We start from the raw sequence: 15,057 nt of genomic DNA, 5'->3' as shown, positions 1-15,057 counted from the left end.
CTTGTTTACTGTCGCGTCTGAACTTAACGGAAGCCTTGAAGGGGATGCCAGGAATTCCCAGTAGCGGTCGTGCTCCTGCGAGCCCAAGTTGAATCACCAGGCTAACGGCGGACAGAACCATCAGGGTATCTTGTATATCCATTGACAAGCAAGCCAGTGCCTCTATTCAGTATATATGCTTTGTGGGGCTGCACTTGCGCCAATGCTAAGACGTAGCAACCACAAGAAGCAACGACCACACAGGCGAAAGAGCACACCACTGGCACCGTGGCATCCATCACGGCAGCTAGTTCTGCAGAATCAGCTGAAGCCAGCATCGGGACTACTGCTACGCCTCACAAGATGTTGAACTCCTGGGTGGCGTCGAAGCAAGCAGATCTCTCAACTGCGAGGCACTCGACCGGGGAGACCACCGTTACGGCAAACACGCCCACAACAGAAAGTGCAGGCGATGTACAGAAACAGACGGACAATAAGCAGGACAGCCTGCGGGATGCACGCTGCAAAAAGCCACTAGTTGACAGCAACACAAAAGAGAAAGGTCCGACGCCATTTCTAGGCCTTCGGCAGATTGCTACCCAGTGTGGTCTGCTGTTGTCGTCATGGGCAGTTCTCACCTTATTCCAACCAGGCGGGCATCCTGTGTTGCTCTTTGTCGCCATTGTCTTGTCTCGCCTTCATCTGGGATGGCTCCTCTGCTGCATGTTCCGTATGGTGCTGTCGAGCTGCAGGTAGGGAAGTTAAATCGCTGCACTCGCATATCTTACAGCAGCCACGTGCTTCGCTGTAGCTAAGGATTCGTACAAACAGTAGCTAAAACGAAACCGCTGGGAGCTCTGAGTGTGGGCAAGCCTTGCCGCAGCAAATGTCTTTACAGTGACTAACGCCAACACTTTGTACTCTTTAGAACAGGTTTTGCTTGAGCTATTCGGCTTGGTTTGTTTATCATACAGAAACAACCGGTCAAGAAGCTCTAGGCCTACAGAAGAGCAGCAGCCAGTGTCACGGTACCGTCGTCTTCAAGAGCGATGTTGGAGCCGTCTCCCTCTTCGATATTGGCACTGCGCGTTTTACTTGCTGTTGTTGCTCGTAGCCTTCTTGGCTGCATCGCTGGTGAGAGACGACTCGCAAGAAGGGCTACAGACCCTGCAGGGAGGCGGAGGAGTGTCACTTCCTCCAGGCCACGCTTGGCTGGGCGGCGGCCTGCCGCCGCTGCTTCTGAACTCTGATTCACCACAGCACGTTAAGATTGCAGCAACGGCGGTGGCCAGAGGGCGAGAGGCATCGGATCACCTTGTCTGGCTACTGCACTTTGCGTCACGACGGCAGTACGAAAAGCTGGCCACATGGCTACGAGCGCTGTCCTGGTGGATAGAGAGCGCGGTGTTGCAGCCGTTTTCATCTCTACTAAGGCGCGCTGGAATCCTTGCTAGTGTAAGTGGAACGTGCAACGCTACAGATGCTCCAGACATGCCGGGAGATAACACGGGAACGGAGTTCTGGTGGGTGGTTTGGTTTAGAAATGCTATCCAAACTGCAGTGCGAAGCCTTCCCAGCTCTGCCCATACTTTTCTCTGCGGCGGCAGTCGCGATGCCGGCAACAGAGATGTTGACGTGCCCCCTGCGTGGCCTGACAGGGAACAGCAGGCCCATATAGCTTTTGACGAACAGGAGAGCGTCCTGGAGATGGGACACTACTGCTTGGCGCTTATGCTGATGCTTGTTTACTCCCTTTCCACCGTTGTGAACAGGCTGTGTCTCGCTGTTCCTTCAGCACTCAGGCAGCGCTTAATCGCTTCAGGATTCGTCATCGATAGTGGCCTCATGAGCAAGTTGATGGGCTATGTGACAGTTGGGAGCAAGAGTGCGCTCACTGCCTTCGCCGTGACATTTGTGGTGCTATCGCTGCTGTGTGTAGCCGCAACAGTCGCTTTTAGAGCTATTGTCCTGTTGATATTCGTTGTGGGGAAGCTCTTAGGCAGACGTTCTGACTGTGTCACAACTGCGTCCGCCCCTAATCGCGGCGAAAATAGCACGTCAGTGAGTTGGAGCGCCAGTGGTGGCAGCAAACGGGGTGCTGCGGGTCTCGAGATTTTGGCTGCTTGTCTGACATGTTGGGTCCTCCTCCTGCCAGACCGCGAATTCGTCATGTTTACTTGGACCACACTGCAACCACTGCGGCTCTCTGTCCTGTCAACACTGCTACTGCTGCGGCTGCCCTCTGCACAAGTTGCAGCTTTGCTGACGTGGCCTCCTCCTCTGCGTGAACCGGCCCTCATGCTGCAGCGCTCACAGCCGCTCAAAATAATAGACCCCGTGGCTGTCGGCTCAATGATGGGATGCGTTTTGGCCGCTGCTGCCGTGCACGTCATGTGGCGCTTGGCTGCAAAGCTGTTCCGATATCTTAGGAAGGCTTTGTTTCCCACCAGCGTTGCATCTGTAGACTACGAGACACCGACTTTAGGCTGCACGCGCGGCGAATGGACGTCGCGTAACAGTTCTGCAGGGAGCGACTGTCAAACACCGAATGCATTGTGGCAGCGACTGCAAGAGCAAAGCTTGATGGTTTCTGAACTCCAAGCAACGCTAAAGAGAGAACGACGAAGGGCCGAGCTGGCCGAAGAAAGCTACACAAAACTACAGAAGGTGCAATTTGATAGACTCGAAGCCCAGAAAGAAACCCTTACAGCGAAGAGCGAAAGCATCAGAGCGACAGACCTTGAGAAGCGAGAGACGAAGTTGCGCACAAAGATTTCGACGGTTTCCTCAGCGGCTGGTGAAGCGTGGCGGAGGCAGGATATGGTGAAAGAGGAAGTCCTGCTTGCAGAAGAGGTTCAACAGGAAAAAACCGAGGAAGCTCTGAAGCAGAAGTTACAAAACCAGGAGAAAAGTTTCTACGCCGAACAGCTGCGAGATGCTAATCGTCTGCTGCAGGATGCAGTAAACAGAATAGAAGAGCTGGAAAGCAAACTACGTGAGACACAGGAAGAAATGGTTCAACTGCAGCAGGAAACTGAGAAGCATGCAAACCAGCAAAGGCATCTGAATGCGGAGCTTTTGGTGTCAAGAGAGGGGGAGGCGAAGATACATGCTTTGTACGATAAGTGCCGAGCAAGCTTAGCCGCGACAGAGGAGAACTGTAAGAGTTTAATGACGGAGCGAGATAATATATGCCGACAGCTACAGGAAGCCCTGGACCGTTGTAATCGCTTGGATGGGGAAACAAAACAAACTAGTTCTATCATTGAAAAGCAGGCTAGCGATTTGGCAGCCAAGGCAGCAGAAATAGATGAGCTTCGTAAGGAGCTGGCTGAGGCGAAGAACAGGCAACAGCAGGATGCCGGCCGGCCAAAAGCAGTTCATACTGAGGAGGCTCATACACATGAGGTCCCACAGCAAGAGGACAAGGCCCCTTCGAGCTCAAAAAGTGATGTCGCCGCTTTATGCAAAGCCGCTGTCTACATGTCTAAACGCATGATGACTGGGCTAAAGAAGAAGGTTGAAACTGATGAGCGGACTGTAAGCGCGCTGAAGGCGGAGCTTCGCATGAGCTCCCCTGTAACACAAAGGCTTTCCCACGCCTCGGGGGGCGGAATGCCTAGTGACACTTCAAAGGATACTGCGCTGGAGTCAAACTCTGGTACATCTGCAAAAGGAGTACTTCATTTCAGTTAGACATGGATGCTTCCCCGTCGTGAAACCATTTAAGTAGATAATGAGGAAGGGGCGGACAGCAACTCCACCAGGGAGTTTGCCAGCTGCGCCTTTACGAAGTTGTTTTATTGTAAAGGAGGACTCCGCAGAAGCGCATGCACTTGCTGCTCGGCTGCTTGTGTTGGTTTGCTCAGCATCTCGCGATACTGTGTCTGAGTACGATTCGCGGTTGCTCAAAGGCTCTACTCCTACCGGCAGGTCGGCGGTAAGCCGCCTACTCTGTTTAGCGGTAGCTCAGAGGCGTGGTGTCTTCACAGTATTCGTGTCAAGTTTGGCCAATTATAGCCGTGCAACTTATTCGTGCGGACTTTTGTGGACTGTTCCGCTTAGACGAGAAAGAAGTCTGGGACGATCCCGATAGGTGATAGGAAAAGTGCCTTGTCGAAGGAAGAATCCGAGGCGCTGATGAAAGCACTGGGACAGAGTGGACAGTGCATATACCTGCTTTCTACAGTGCTAGAAAACTTCAAGCTGCCAGAGACCACTCTGCGTGCAGCTCAGAAGTTGCTCGACACTACAAAGTGCTCTAGTACGGACAGTTTGGTGCTTCGGCAGGCGTTGAGCCGATCAAATGGATGCAGTTGGACGGGTGACGCGGAGGCATTGGCAAAAATTTTGGCAGTGCTAAGACGCGCCTGGCCATCCGAAGAATCGACTGAGCGTCTACTGCAGCGGGCTGGCGAGATGACGTTGTCACCCTCTGAGCAAAAGGTATCTCTCCCATTGAAGCCGTTGTCTGTTCAGTAGGCGTTTATCCTACCACATTTCTCTTCGAGCCTGTAAGGCGCCGCTGCCAAGCTGCACAGCAAGCTTTTCTCCTGCAAATACGTTGTTTGTCGCAGTTCATTTTAGTAGCCCGGATCCCGCAAGTCCGTGAGCGCCTGGCCATGCTGCAGTTTCTGCTGGGCCTCGATGAGCAGTGGCAGACTGAGAGCCGCCGCCTGGACAAGTTAGAAGGCGCTTTAGTAAGCATTCAGCAGTCATCAGTTCTGAAGAGGTTATACAGGATCTGTGCTGAAATTTACAACGAGATGCGCACCGACTTTTCCTTTGAAATGGAGCCGAATTTGAAATACAGCGAGGCCAGTGTTCATGGAAGCTTGCTGCCTCACAAGCAGTACGCAAAAATATGGGTGAACAAAACAAAGCTGAATAGTGCGCTAGAGAAATTTGAAGTCTGGAAGGACAACGCAGACTTTAATTTTGGCTGTCTTGCAAATTCAGCAAAAATCTGTCCTCCAGGACTCAAGGGATTCTCGTTGTTGCATGTCAGCCTTTACCGTGCCGGAGTTGCAAGCTCCTGCGGGGAGAAAGCGCCTGTCGCAGGTGATGCCTTTCAAGGAAAGATCCCGCAGCTGCTCGGAAAAGAGATCTATGGCGATTATTCGGCGACTGGGGCGCCGCACGGTGCTACGTTCAGTGACTTGGACCACTTAACGGGTCCAGCAATTCCGCGCAGGTGCAGCTGTGCAGTTTGTTTGGACGTGGAGTCGATTAACCACTATCTTCTGCGGGAGTGGCAGAGACAATGTACCATGATGAAACACCTACGGATGTTCAAAATGGCTTCCAAAATGTCACCTAGCCTTTCAGTTGAAGGGGTACATTCGCAACCTGCGACACAAAGCAATGATCAGGTGCTGCGCGACGGGCCAGCCTTTTTCTAGGAATAACACTCAGGCTCCCTCAGAATCAGCATTAACAGTTGTTGCCGTTGAACAAAAATACCACCTCGAGGCGCTGTGGAGTGCCAGTAGATGTAAGTGGTGGTCTCCTGTGGGTCTTTCCCCCCTTGCCTTCTTCAGGACAGCTGCAGCTCAGCTTCAGAGGGGCTAGAGCTTGCGATCACGATAAGTGAGTATAAGAAGAATCCGGCGCTATCAAGGCGCTATCAAGGGATTGAGTGTCTCTTCTCACGAAGAATTAGGCATGAAGATAGTATCTTTATTGCCACTTTGACATGATGTGTTGCAGCCAAGTCGTATTGTAGGGAGTTGAAGAGCCGCCAGAGTGAGCTCGCTGACTTGGCCAGGTCAATCCAGCAGGACTTTACGAGGGAAAATCCCTCCTGCACGATTCCGCAATCGACCTTGTTGGGAGCGGCGTCGGTTGGCTCACGGTCTTCATCTCCCGCGCCCTCAGCTTTGCCTGAAAAAGAAAGGCCCACTGAAATGCGGGCTTCGAAACACATGACACTTCCAGCACCCGAAGCAGCCAGTCCTCCGGGCCATGCTCAAACAGATACAGGATGGGGCTTGGAGATGGCATGCCAGCTTGTGAAAAGTGTTCACACTGCTGTAATTCTTATCACACAGTCGTGGTTAGTTGTTCTGACTCCCAGCCATTAATAAGTCATGTGCTCTGTCCTCTGCTAGCCCCTATGATCCGATGGCACGTGGGAGTTGAGTGGCGTCTGAACATAGCGAGCGCTTTCCTCTGAGTCTTGATGGTGCTTTTTGAGACTCTCAGTGCTTGCTGTTTAGGGACGAACTTTGGAATGGCCGCAATGGCGAGGCTGGTTTTGTGACTGTTGACGATGCGCATTTGTGGCCGGTGAAACAAGGCGCTGGTGGCGTTAGCGATAAGACAGTAAGATTTTTTCATGCGAGGCAGCGCTATCGATGTCCGTGAAGATTAATTTAGTGCCCTTCATTTATGCGTCCTGAAACTGCTTTTTGTGTGCCCTGTAGGCTGTGACGCATTTTTCGGCGCCGTCAGATATGTCCGATGGGTCATCCGTTTCTAGTGCAGTTTCTGCTGCTTATACTGCAGCAGCAGCAGCAGAGGCTGCGGTGAAGGCACAGGAGGCTGCAGCGCGTGCCAGCCGGCAAGATGGCACAGTAGAGCTGAAAAGAAGGGATAGTCTCGGTAAGGTCATTGAAACGAGGCAAAACCAAGATGCCGCAACCGATGACAGCAGACGCTGCAGTGACCGGTCTCTACGTTGCCCAATGTTGCTGACATATCAGAAGTCCCCAATGCAGCACACAAAGAGCGGCCGGTATCGCCAGAATACGGAGTTGCCTGCATTAAGCAGACACATCACCGCCGCCGGCAACAGCATCAAAGACTCATCAGCGCTAGAAAGGAGGGTACCCTCTCATTCACGGAACCTGAATAGTGGAAGAGCAGCGCCTAATTCTAATGGAGTCACAATGGCATCTGCGGCAACGACTCAGCAACATTATCGATTTGGTCGGTATAATACGCAACCTGCAGATCTCCCTAGCTCAAATACCATTAGGCCTACAGGGAAGCTACAGAAGGGCGATGCCGACCCCTTGAAGAGTATTGGTCCTCGTCAACTGCGTAGTGCCTGCGGGCGGCGAGGACTACTTGATTTCGCATCTTCCGACCGTATACTTCTGCGGCCAAAGCGTGAGGCGTCAGGCGCGTCCTCCACGACTTCTGGGGCCGTCATGGGCGCACAAGGAGTTCTCCAGTTGCCAGATGCTGACTCCGGAACACCACCTCCAAAAGGCATGCCGAACGCCAATGTGGACTTTTGCTCGAGCCCATCGCCTTTACTGCCATCCTCCGATGAATCATCCATAGCGGACGGCACGGGAGATGGTCCGTTGAGCGCTTCTCCTGCGGGAAGCGCAGGAACCCAAGAACCTGATAATGCGAGTTCGGCAGCGGGGTCAGGTGGAGCATCATAATGTCCGCTCACGAGAGCAGCAATTCATTGTGAAGTGGAAGTATAGCTTCATTTTAGTTGTAAAGAGTTTCTACTCGACAATAAACATCCGACTTTGAAGCGTCAGGGGCTTCTAGGCCGCTCTACAGGAGCTCTTAGCGTCAAAACCTTTGAGCTGTCTCAAGGGGGGCCTTAGTATTTGTCAGCGTTGAGAGTCCGGTTCCCCAGTCTGTTTGTTCTCCATGCAGCGTATACAGCACTAAGAGTAGTCTACGCTAATGGAGACGCGCAAGTCGCTAAGCAGAGGGTTGAAATTGTTCACGCCGCTAACCGGTGCATGTCATGCCTAAGATGCTTGCAGAGATGAGCAACGGAAGATCCACTTGAGGCCAGTAGAGCAGCTAAGGCGGTCTCTACCTGGTGTGATCTGGAAGCTTTTTCGGGCTGCAGTGTACATCTGGCACGTTTAGCTTTCATCGTATACAGAGCGTGAGAGCCTTAGTGAAGGGCTACGATATAACTGCTGAGGGTAGTGCGGGCGGGCGATAGTGATTTACCGAAGAGCATTTCATTCCTGAAGATGCTCGATCATTTGTCATATTGTTTGGTCTGGAATTGCCTGCACTGGGCTTTTGCTGACTAATTAGGATGTTACAGATATGAGTTCACAAATTGGAACACTATGGGGACCTGGGAATGTAAAGTGTCGACGTATGCCTCGGGATCAGGGAGCCCGCACGCTTCGTGAGTGGCAATGATATTCGGAACAACTATAAAATATCGGACTCTGGAGGCCTACCTACAGGAGCCGCCAAACCAACTCCCTTAGTGACTATTGAGGGACCCACCCGGGCTGCCGATACGGCACGTTAGTGTTGCAACGTCACTTGTGTCTTAAAGGTGCAAAACGGTACGCCTTTTAAGATCTTTGAGGCGCTTCTGTGAGACCTACGATTCTTTGTAGCGTGTACAAAGTGGTACAAACTGAGAGGCTCGAGCTGGGTCCGAGGCTGAATGGATACTATGGTGCTGCTGCCTTGAAGGGAGTCCTGCTTTCCTTGCCTGGCGGACTAATTTTCCGTGTGTATCTGGAGGCTGCGATCAGCCAGTGGTTTTTGCATTAGGTGCTCGTGAGAGATGGCATGACGCGGCATGCATCTTGAAAGGGACAGGAGATAAAACATTTATTCATGTGAGCATGGTGACGCATGCATTCTAAAAGGAACAGGGAATAAAACATTTTCTAGGCTGCAGGCAACACGAAGTGACATTCTTGTCTCTAGAGTTTTCAAAGCGATGTTCCTTTGCGGGTTACTCTGCAACTTTGGAGCCAACGGCAAGACGCAGCATCAATGAATCAGCGTGAAGCAAGAGTAGCAGTCACTACGAGACCTACACTACGAGAACCCTGACTTAATGCAGCCTCAAGAGGACAGCTAGTAAGTAGGATTGCACTCTGCTGGAATTCAAACGCATTATCGCTTTAGTAGGTAAATCGCACCATTTCCACAAGTCGAGTTACTGGTGATACCACATACGTTGCAACGGAAGCAACAAAGTAGCCAGATGTGCAACAAAGGCAACAGCAAACAATGATCAGCGTAGAAGTACCGGTGAATATAAATCTTCAGCCTCTTTTGCAACGCATATCTCACTGAGACTCACTTCGTGTGTTTTGCAGATGAAGACGGCTGCTTCAGGCGTGCAGCGGCTCGTGTGCGCCGCTCGCTTCACAGCGAAATGCTCGTGATGAATTAACGCTTCACCATACTCTTCGAAGGTCTGCATGCCGGCAGATTGGATAGGTCTGCATCGCACCAGCATTTTAACGTGCAATCCTCAGGCGTGTGCACTGCAGCAGACTGCAGCTAACAACACCCAGCTGCAGCCTGACGCAGCAGCAGGTACGGTAATGTCTGGCCCAGAACTGTGAAGCTGAATAAGCGCGTGGTGTATCGTGGAGCGAATGAGCATAGGGTATAAAAAAGCTGCTGCAGATGGCTACCAAACTGCAACAGTCGTCTGAAGGCTCTCTTCTTTGAGATTTGCTTGATTCTCGCCATAAGGCGTTGAGACATTGGCTCTCCTATGTAACGTCGATGGAAGACCATGTTTTCCTTGGATAAGCGCATTAAATTGCTATGAAGGCACGATACATCTACTGAATTTTCGCGCATATAAGCACTGCGGGCAATTCTTTCCTTCTGCTCAACAAGAAATGCCTTTGTTAATACCACGGGAATAGGGAATCTTATGTGCTAGAAACAAGCATTCTGCTGCTTGTTTCAAGCACATAAGATTCATTCTTCCCGAAAAGATAGGAACGAGAAGCCTGCTTAGTGCTTGAACGGCTCTTATAAAAGTTCACATTGAGCAGGATGCTTCTCTAGGATCTTTCATTGTTGGGTCCCAACGAAATTAACGCGAAGCGCCTTGGCTCTTTAAATGAAGTTTCTTCGGCTTCTCTCACGCCTTCCGGTACTCTTGGTTCACCATCCAGGACTCAATTTCTGGATTGTGTGGCTAGTAACTAGGTGAATAATGTGACACTGGCGAGTGAAGGAAGTTATGAAGTTGCACGGCGAGGCACCCTACGCACAATTATTCGTAGAGTGCGAGATGGCGGTAACTCGGTTGACTGAGTTGCAGGCGTATAATGCTGTCTATCACTATGAAGCAGCACGGAAGATACGCCTAAAAGCTTTGCGGTAAATAATATTACAAAGGGGAGAATCGTCCCTGAGATTCTTTACAGGGAACAACAAAAGCTTGACCAGCAAAGACTTATCTGGCAACAATGCAGTTTCTGAGTATTGGGAAAAGCTGTGAGGCACTCTGTTCAAAATTGCGAGCACAACACGACGAGTTAGACACGAAGTTCTCCAATGCATCAAGGCAAGACCACCAATGGAAGGCATGAGAAGAGCCGCCAGAATATAGCGGATTGGGTGCGTGCAGGGAAAAGTAGCATTTGAAGAGCTGTCTGATAAGCGAGCCTGTGTGAGTTAGAAGAATTCATAGGCAGGCTTGCGGCATCGTGGTACTTCTCTGTGCGTCGAATTCCGAAAAACAAGTCGGATCTTTTCACCAAGATTTGAACGGGTCTTTGTTAGGGTCAATGGCGGGGGAATCTTCCTTTTCCTCGGGATATGACTCGAAGTTCGAAAGGTCGTCGACACCCTGAGAGCATACAGTGCACTGTGATGTAACTTTGCATATGATCCAGTGTCACTAGTAACACAACGGAACAGCGCGATCATGGAACTCCATCTCCGCATGCACTCTGCATGTAGCAAATGGACCGAAGTTGCGGTGCCGCCGCCTTTTGTTGTTTTGGTTTCAAGCAATCCAAGAAACTTTGTGGCGGAACTGTGCTTAGAACTTAGCGGAATATATCTTGGCAAACTCTCTGCAGTAATTCCGTGTTCGAAGGGAGCCAGTGCGACTTCAGCCGGGAAGGCTCACCTTGATGACTGGTTTGAATTTTGCTGGAATTCTTTTTGCGCGGATGTCGGCGAAGTCAATTGTCGAAAACCATTTGCACTCTTTGATGTCTTTCACGCCATCTTTTAAGTTCCCCCAGCGCTTGCTGAGATCAGCCTGTAGCAGCTTCCGTACAAGAAGTTTTGCATCCCTGTGGAAAACGACGCTCTTGCAATGAAAAGCAAAAATGAAAGCTAAACACAATGACACTATAAAGCCTCCAGATTTCAAGCAGAGCTGCAACAAAGATTGCTATCAGCCCGGCAGTGCTCACTTGTCAAAAAACTTGGGGAAGACGTATTTGCCGCTCAAGATTTTCTGATAAATCCCGAGAGGATCATCGTCAAGAAATGGTGGATAGCCAACAATCATTTCGTAAATCAAAATCCCAAGAGTCCACCAATCAACAGGCTTTCCGTGACCTGTGCAAGCGGCAGAACTCACTTTTAATCTGTCAGTTTGGAGTAGCCTGTCATGATTGGGCTCTGCGGCTCAATGATTAGGAAAACTGTAAAAGCGGGGCAAACACAGCGTGAGCCACCTTTGTTTAGAAGGACTTCGGGAGCGATGTACTCAGGAGTGCCACAAAGGGTGTCTGTACGGAACTCCACAACCTTGGCGAAGCCAAAATCTGTGAGCTTGACGTAACCGTCACGATCCAGCAGCATGTTTTCTGGCTTCAAGTCCCTGCACAAGGGCTTTGAAGAGGAGCAACAGGTCTCTCAGAGAACAGTGCTTGCTGTCTCCTTGCCCAAAAGCGCGCCACTGCAAACGCGCCAGGGTGCAGAGAAAAGGCAAGGTGGGGCCATCGTAGTCACCTGTAAATAATGTTGTCCGCGTGAAGGTAGTCGAATATATCGACGATCATAGAGGCATAAAACTTTGCGTCATCGCTCTCAAAGCGTTTGTTCTTTCTCAAATGAGTAAAAAATTCTCCTCCTATAGCACGCAAAATGCAATACTGGGTACTATGATCACACACTGCCATAAATTGGCTAGCGATCGACTATTTTTACACAGAGAATCGTAGCAAAACACAACGATGTTGTGTGCGTAGCGCGGTGGGACCACCACCCTGCATAAAATCAAGCGGCACGTGAGCTTCAGAGCAAAGGACTACCTTGAACCAGCTCCATCACCAAGTAGAGGTAACGGGGATCTTGAAACGTGCCAAAACAACGAACCTGCAGCGTGTGAAGAAATAGTTGTGTATGCATCTTTTCCCACAATGCGAAGACAAGTCTGCACTTTGCCGCCACCTTCAACATCTATTGAGGGCCTTTCTACAGCACTATTCACCACTTGAAAACGTTTTTCTGAACTAGGAACGTGCAATATATCTGTGCATTTGTCCCACCGTTAGCGGATGATCCAAATGCAAGAGGATTGCTTTCTCGTTGAGAATATGGTCGACATGTTTCAGCTTGATGATGCTGGCCTTCTTCAGAATTTTAATTGCCACCCGAGGAGGCACCTGAGTTGTATCTTCTAGTGTCATGCCACGAGATTTGAGGTATTTTGCGCATTTAACGCGCCCAAATGACCCTGAGCCCACAGGCCGCTTTGATCAAATTTGTGCACCTATCACCGGCTTTGGTTTAACACTAGACATATCTAAGCCTGCTCTTCGTGCGGGTGCTACGGAAAGAGCAGATGCGCTTGAAGTTTCGTTGTTCATAGAATAAACGTAGGTGGCTTTGCCCAGGGTGGCCGTAAACCAAAGTACAAAAATAATGTAAATAATAGTACCAAATGTCGACTCCCACACAATTTAATGTACTGAACAGATAAAATGCCAGGCTTTTACTATGAATAAACCCCCTATTTCTACCAAAGCCTCTATCTGGCCCTCATTGGCTCCCGTGAACCCACACCTATTCAGGTAAAAGTTACCATTGAGGCCTCTGCAAGGGATTCGGCGTGCTTCAGCTAACCTAGACATAAGTTCATATTCATCTTTTAACGCAGCACAAACTAAGCCACAGTAATATTACTTTTCATTCGACACAGCGCCGAGCTTAGCGAGGCTGTTGCTGAGCTGCAGAAATTTCCGTGTGGCACGAATGCTCGCGATAAATGAGGATAAAGCTAAACGCGCTCACGAGATGGCACAAATTGACTTTCATATAATCAAGTTTCTGAGTCTAATGTTACGGACAAGAAGGAAGCCAACAGAGTTTGGCCTAAACTGCTGTTGGCAGAAACCAGGGGTTGACCAGGGGATCCCTTGACACTCACTCACTAATTTTACATGATTATATAATTTTTCTCGGTTGTATTGCTCACGCGACTGAAAAGGAAGCTCCATGCCTCAATTGGATCCATTTTACAGTCTTATAGATAGCAATGACCCCTGCCTAGCAACGTGCTCAAAGCCTTCCGTGAAGTGTAGCTTACCAGTGCCTAGGATAGGTCCCATCTCAAACGCTTCCTTCCCCGTTCCGGGGGGCAGCATTGGTCTACTCATTTTTGCTGGCTGGGGCTGAAACTGGCTCCTAAATGGCTAGCTAGCCGTTTTGCGTGCCTGCTTCGGCCTCCTGTGTGTAGACACCGAACGGTATTAAGTGGATGACAACAAGAAATTAGAAAAGTCTTTCTACGGAAGAAAAGCCTTGAGCTAACTTTGGCGAGAGGCGGTCTTGTGCTGCTGCCGCGTGGGGCTGCCGGAAGAGGCAATGAAACGCAAGACAATGGAGTTGGCCTCAGCGGCCCAACGGCAAGGGGGGGAAGGGGAGGCTCATGCAGGCATTTCCACCAAATGCCACCTTGTGAACATTTATAGAGCTTTTGTGTTAAGCGTGAACCCGAAACCCTGTGTCTTAATCATCAGGGTACTTGGGACTTAACAACCGCGCAGACACGAATAGTCTCAGATGCGCTGCGCAGGACGCACCCGGGGCTTCCCCAATTCGGCCTTTGACACACCATATGCACTGTGAGATTTCTTCCCTTATTATGTTTATTGCATATGCTTTGTAACTGTCAAATACTCCCCCCATTTGGAAACCAGGTTGCAGGCAAATGTCTTCGCAGCAGAGGTGACCTTCGGAGCCCATCGGGTTCGTTATGCGCGAACGCTGCTGCGCTGGAACTGTCTTCTGCTTTTATTGCATCATTAATTGAAATTAAAAGCATAAAAATGCCATTAACACTTTTAAGAAAAATGAAATCATGCTTACTTCACAGACGGAGGCTAGCCATGCTGCTCGTTAGCATTCAACCGAAGCAGCCAGTCTTCTTAAGCGGCGAACGCATTTGCTGGGTGTTGCTGCTTGCTTGAATCGCACTTTAAAGAGAAGAGCTCATTATTGAATGTGAAGGAACAATTAAAAGGTATTTCCCTATCGAAAGAGTGGACGAATTTCTTCGCTTGAATGAGATACATGTGTAGGTAAAGGATGAGCCAGGTCCTGCTGATGCTGTCAGCAAGCCACTGAGAAATTGGGTTTTCCACAAGTTGAATATATAACGTAATCGTTAGGTGCGGTAGGAGAATGATTCGGCACGACAGTCTGTAGGTGCCAACCTTCATTGCACGGACTAACTATAACCAGGTCATGCCACCGCGTCCCGTATTCTGCTGCAGATGCCTTTTCCTTCTGCTGCCTCTACCCCTAAAGTGCTTCAGTAGTAGACGGAACTGCTTCTATATGCACGACCTCCCCACACCCTCTCGCTGAGTGTAGTTTCAGTACTGGGTTCCCACTCTCATTGAGCTTTGTCCCAATACCTGGGATCCCACCTGCCGGGTCCTAAGCCACCTTTAATCACCTACTGCGCCGTAATCTGCATAAGTCTACTTCAGAGCCTATCTACTATATTGTTTAGCTTTCCTAGTCCGTTCACTACTCTTTAATCTCCTGCAACCACCTTGGGTACGTAGCAAAACGCCTTCGAAAGAGCTCGGGAAAAAAAATCAGTCTCCCACCTGTGCATGCGTTGCATATCTAGCATATTCACGTGGTCAATAGAGCCTCAATAGGCATTTTGCAAGTGCAAAAAGACAAAGAGCCAAGAAGCAGCGAGAAAAGAAGGCAAGCGGCGCTTTAAACTAGAAATAGCCCCGCGACTAAGGCATAGACCGACAGAACTCTCGCGAGCCGGTTCGCTGGCCTATCTTTTGGTAGCGAAGACTCTTTGCAACCTTGACAAAGATCTCTGCATGCGTTTCATATGTGTAGGCTCGAGCTAACTTAAGTGCCGTCATGTGCACCTGCACA

General features: G+C 50.0%; 3 protein-coding genes across 3 annotated transcripts; 1 reads left to right on the top strand and 2 right to left on the bottom strand.

Moving 5' to 3' along the window:
• Positions 1 to 342: 342 nt before the first annotated feature.
• ETH_00000590 (uncharacterized protein) lies at positions 343 to 7,376 on the top strand (the record flags this gene model as incomplete). The annotated part of the gene is made up of 9 exons (XM_013378641.1): positions 343 to 731; positions 954 to 3,640; positions 3,849 to 3,919; positions 4,045 to 4,425; positions 4,557 to 5,351; positions 5,520 to 5,568; positions 5,689 to 6,034; positions 6,198 to 6,303; positions 6,405 to 7,376. The coding sequence occupies 9 exons, from the start codon at positions 343 to 345 to the stop codon at positions 7,374 to 7,376; spliced, it is 5,796 nt and encodes a 1,931-aa protein (XP_013234095.1).
• Positions 7,377 to 10,438: 3,062 nt separating this feature from the next.
• ETH_00000585 (AGC kinase, putative) lies at positions 10,439 to 11,209 on the bottom strand (the record flags this gene model as incomplete). Its single annotated transcript, XM_013378640.1, has 3 exons — positions 10,439 to 10,534; positions 10,820 to 10,988; positions 11,112 to 11,209. The coding sequence occupies 3 exons, from the start codon at positions 11,207 to 11,209 to the stop codon at positions 10,439 to 10,441; spliced, it is 363 nt and encodes a 120-aa protein (XP_013234094.1).
• Positions 11,210 to 11,283: 74 nt separating this feature from the next.
• Positions 11,284 to 13,304, bottom strand: ETH_00000580 (CAMP-dependent protein kinase catalytic subunit alpha, related; the record flags this gene model as incomplete). The annotated part of the gene is made up of 3 exons (XM_013378639.1): positions 11,284 to 11,535; positions 12,195 to 12,382; positions 13,235 to 13,304. 3 exons carry the CDS (start codon positions 13,302 to 13,304, stop codon positions 11,284 to 11,286), a joined length of 510 nt encoding a protein of 169 aa, XP_013234093.1.
• Positions 13,305 to 15,057: the final 1,753 nt, after the last annotated feature.

This window comes from Eimeria tenella, genomic scaffold (genome assembly GCF_000499545.2).
Source record: "Eimeria tenella Houghton genomic scaffold, Eth_scaff92, whole genome shotgun sequence".
In the NCBI taxonomy this organism is placed as follows: Eukaryota; Apicomplexa; class Conoidasida; order Eucoccidiorida; family Eimeriidae; genus Eimeria; species Eimeria tenella.
Note: the sequence above shows the minus strand (reverse complement) of the source record. Positions and strands in the feature narration are given on the sequence as shown.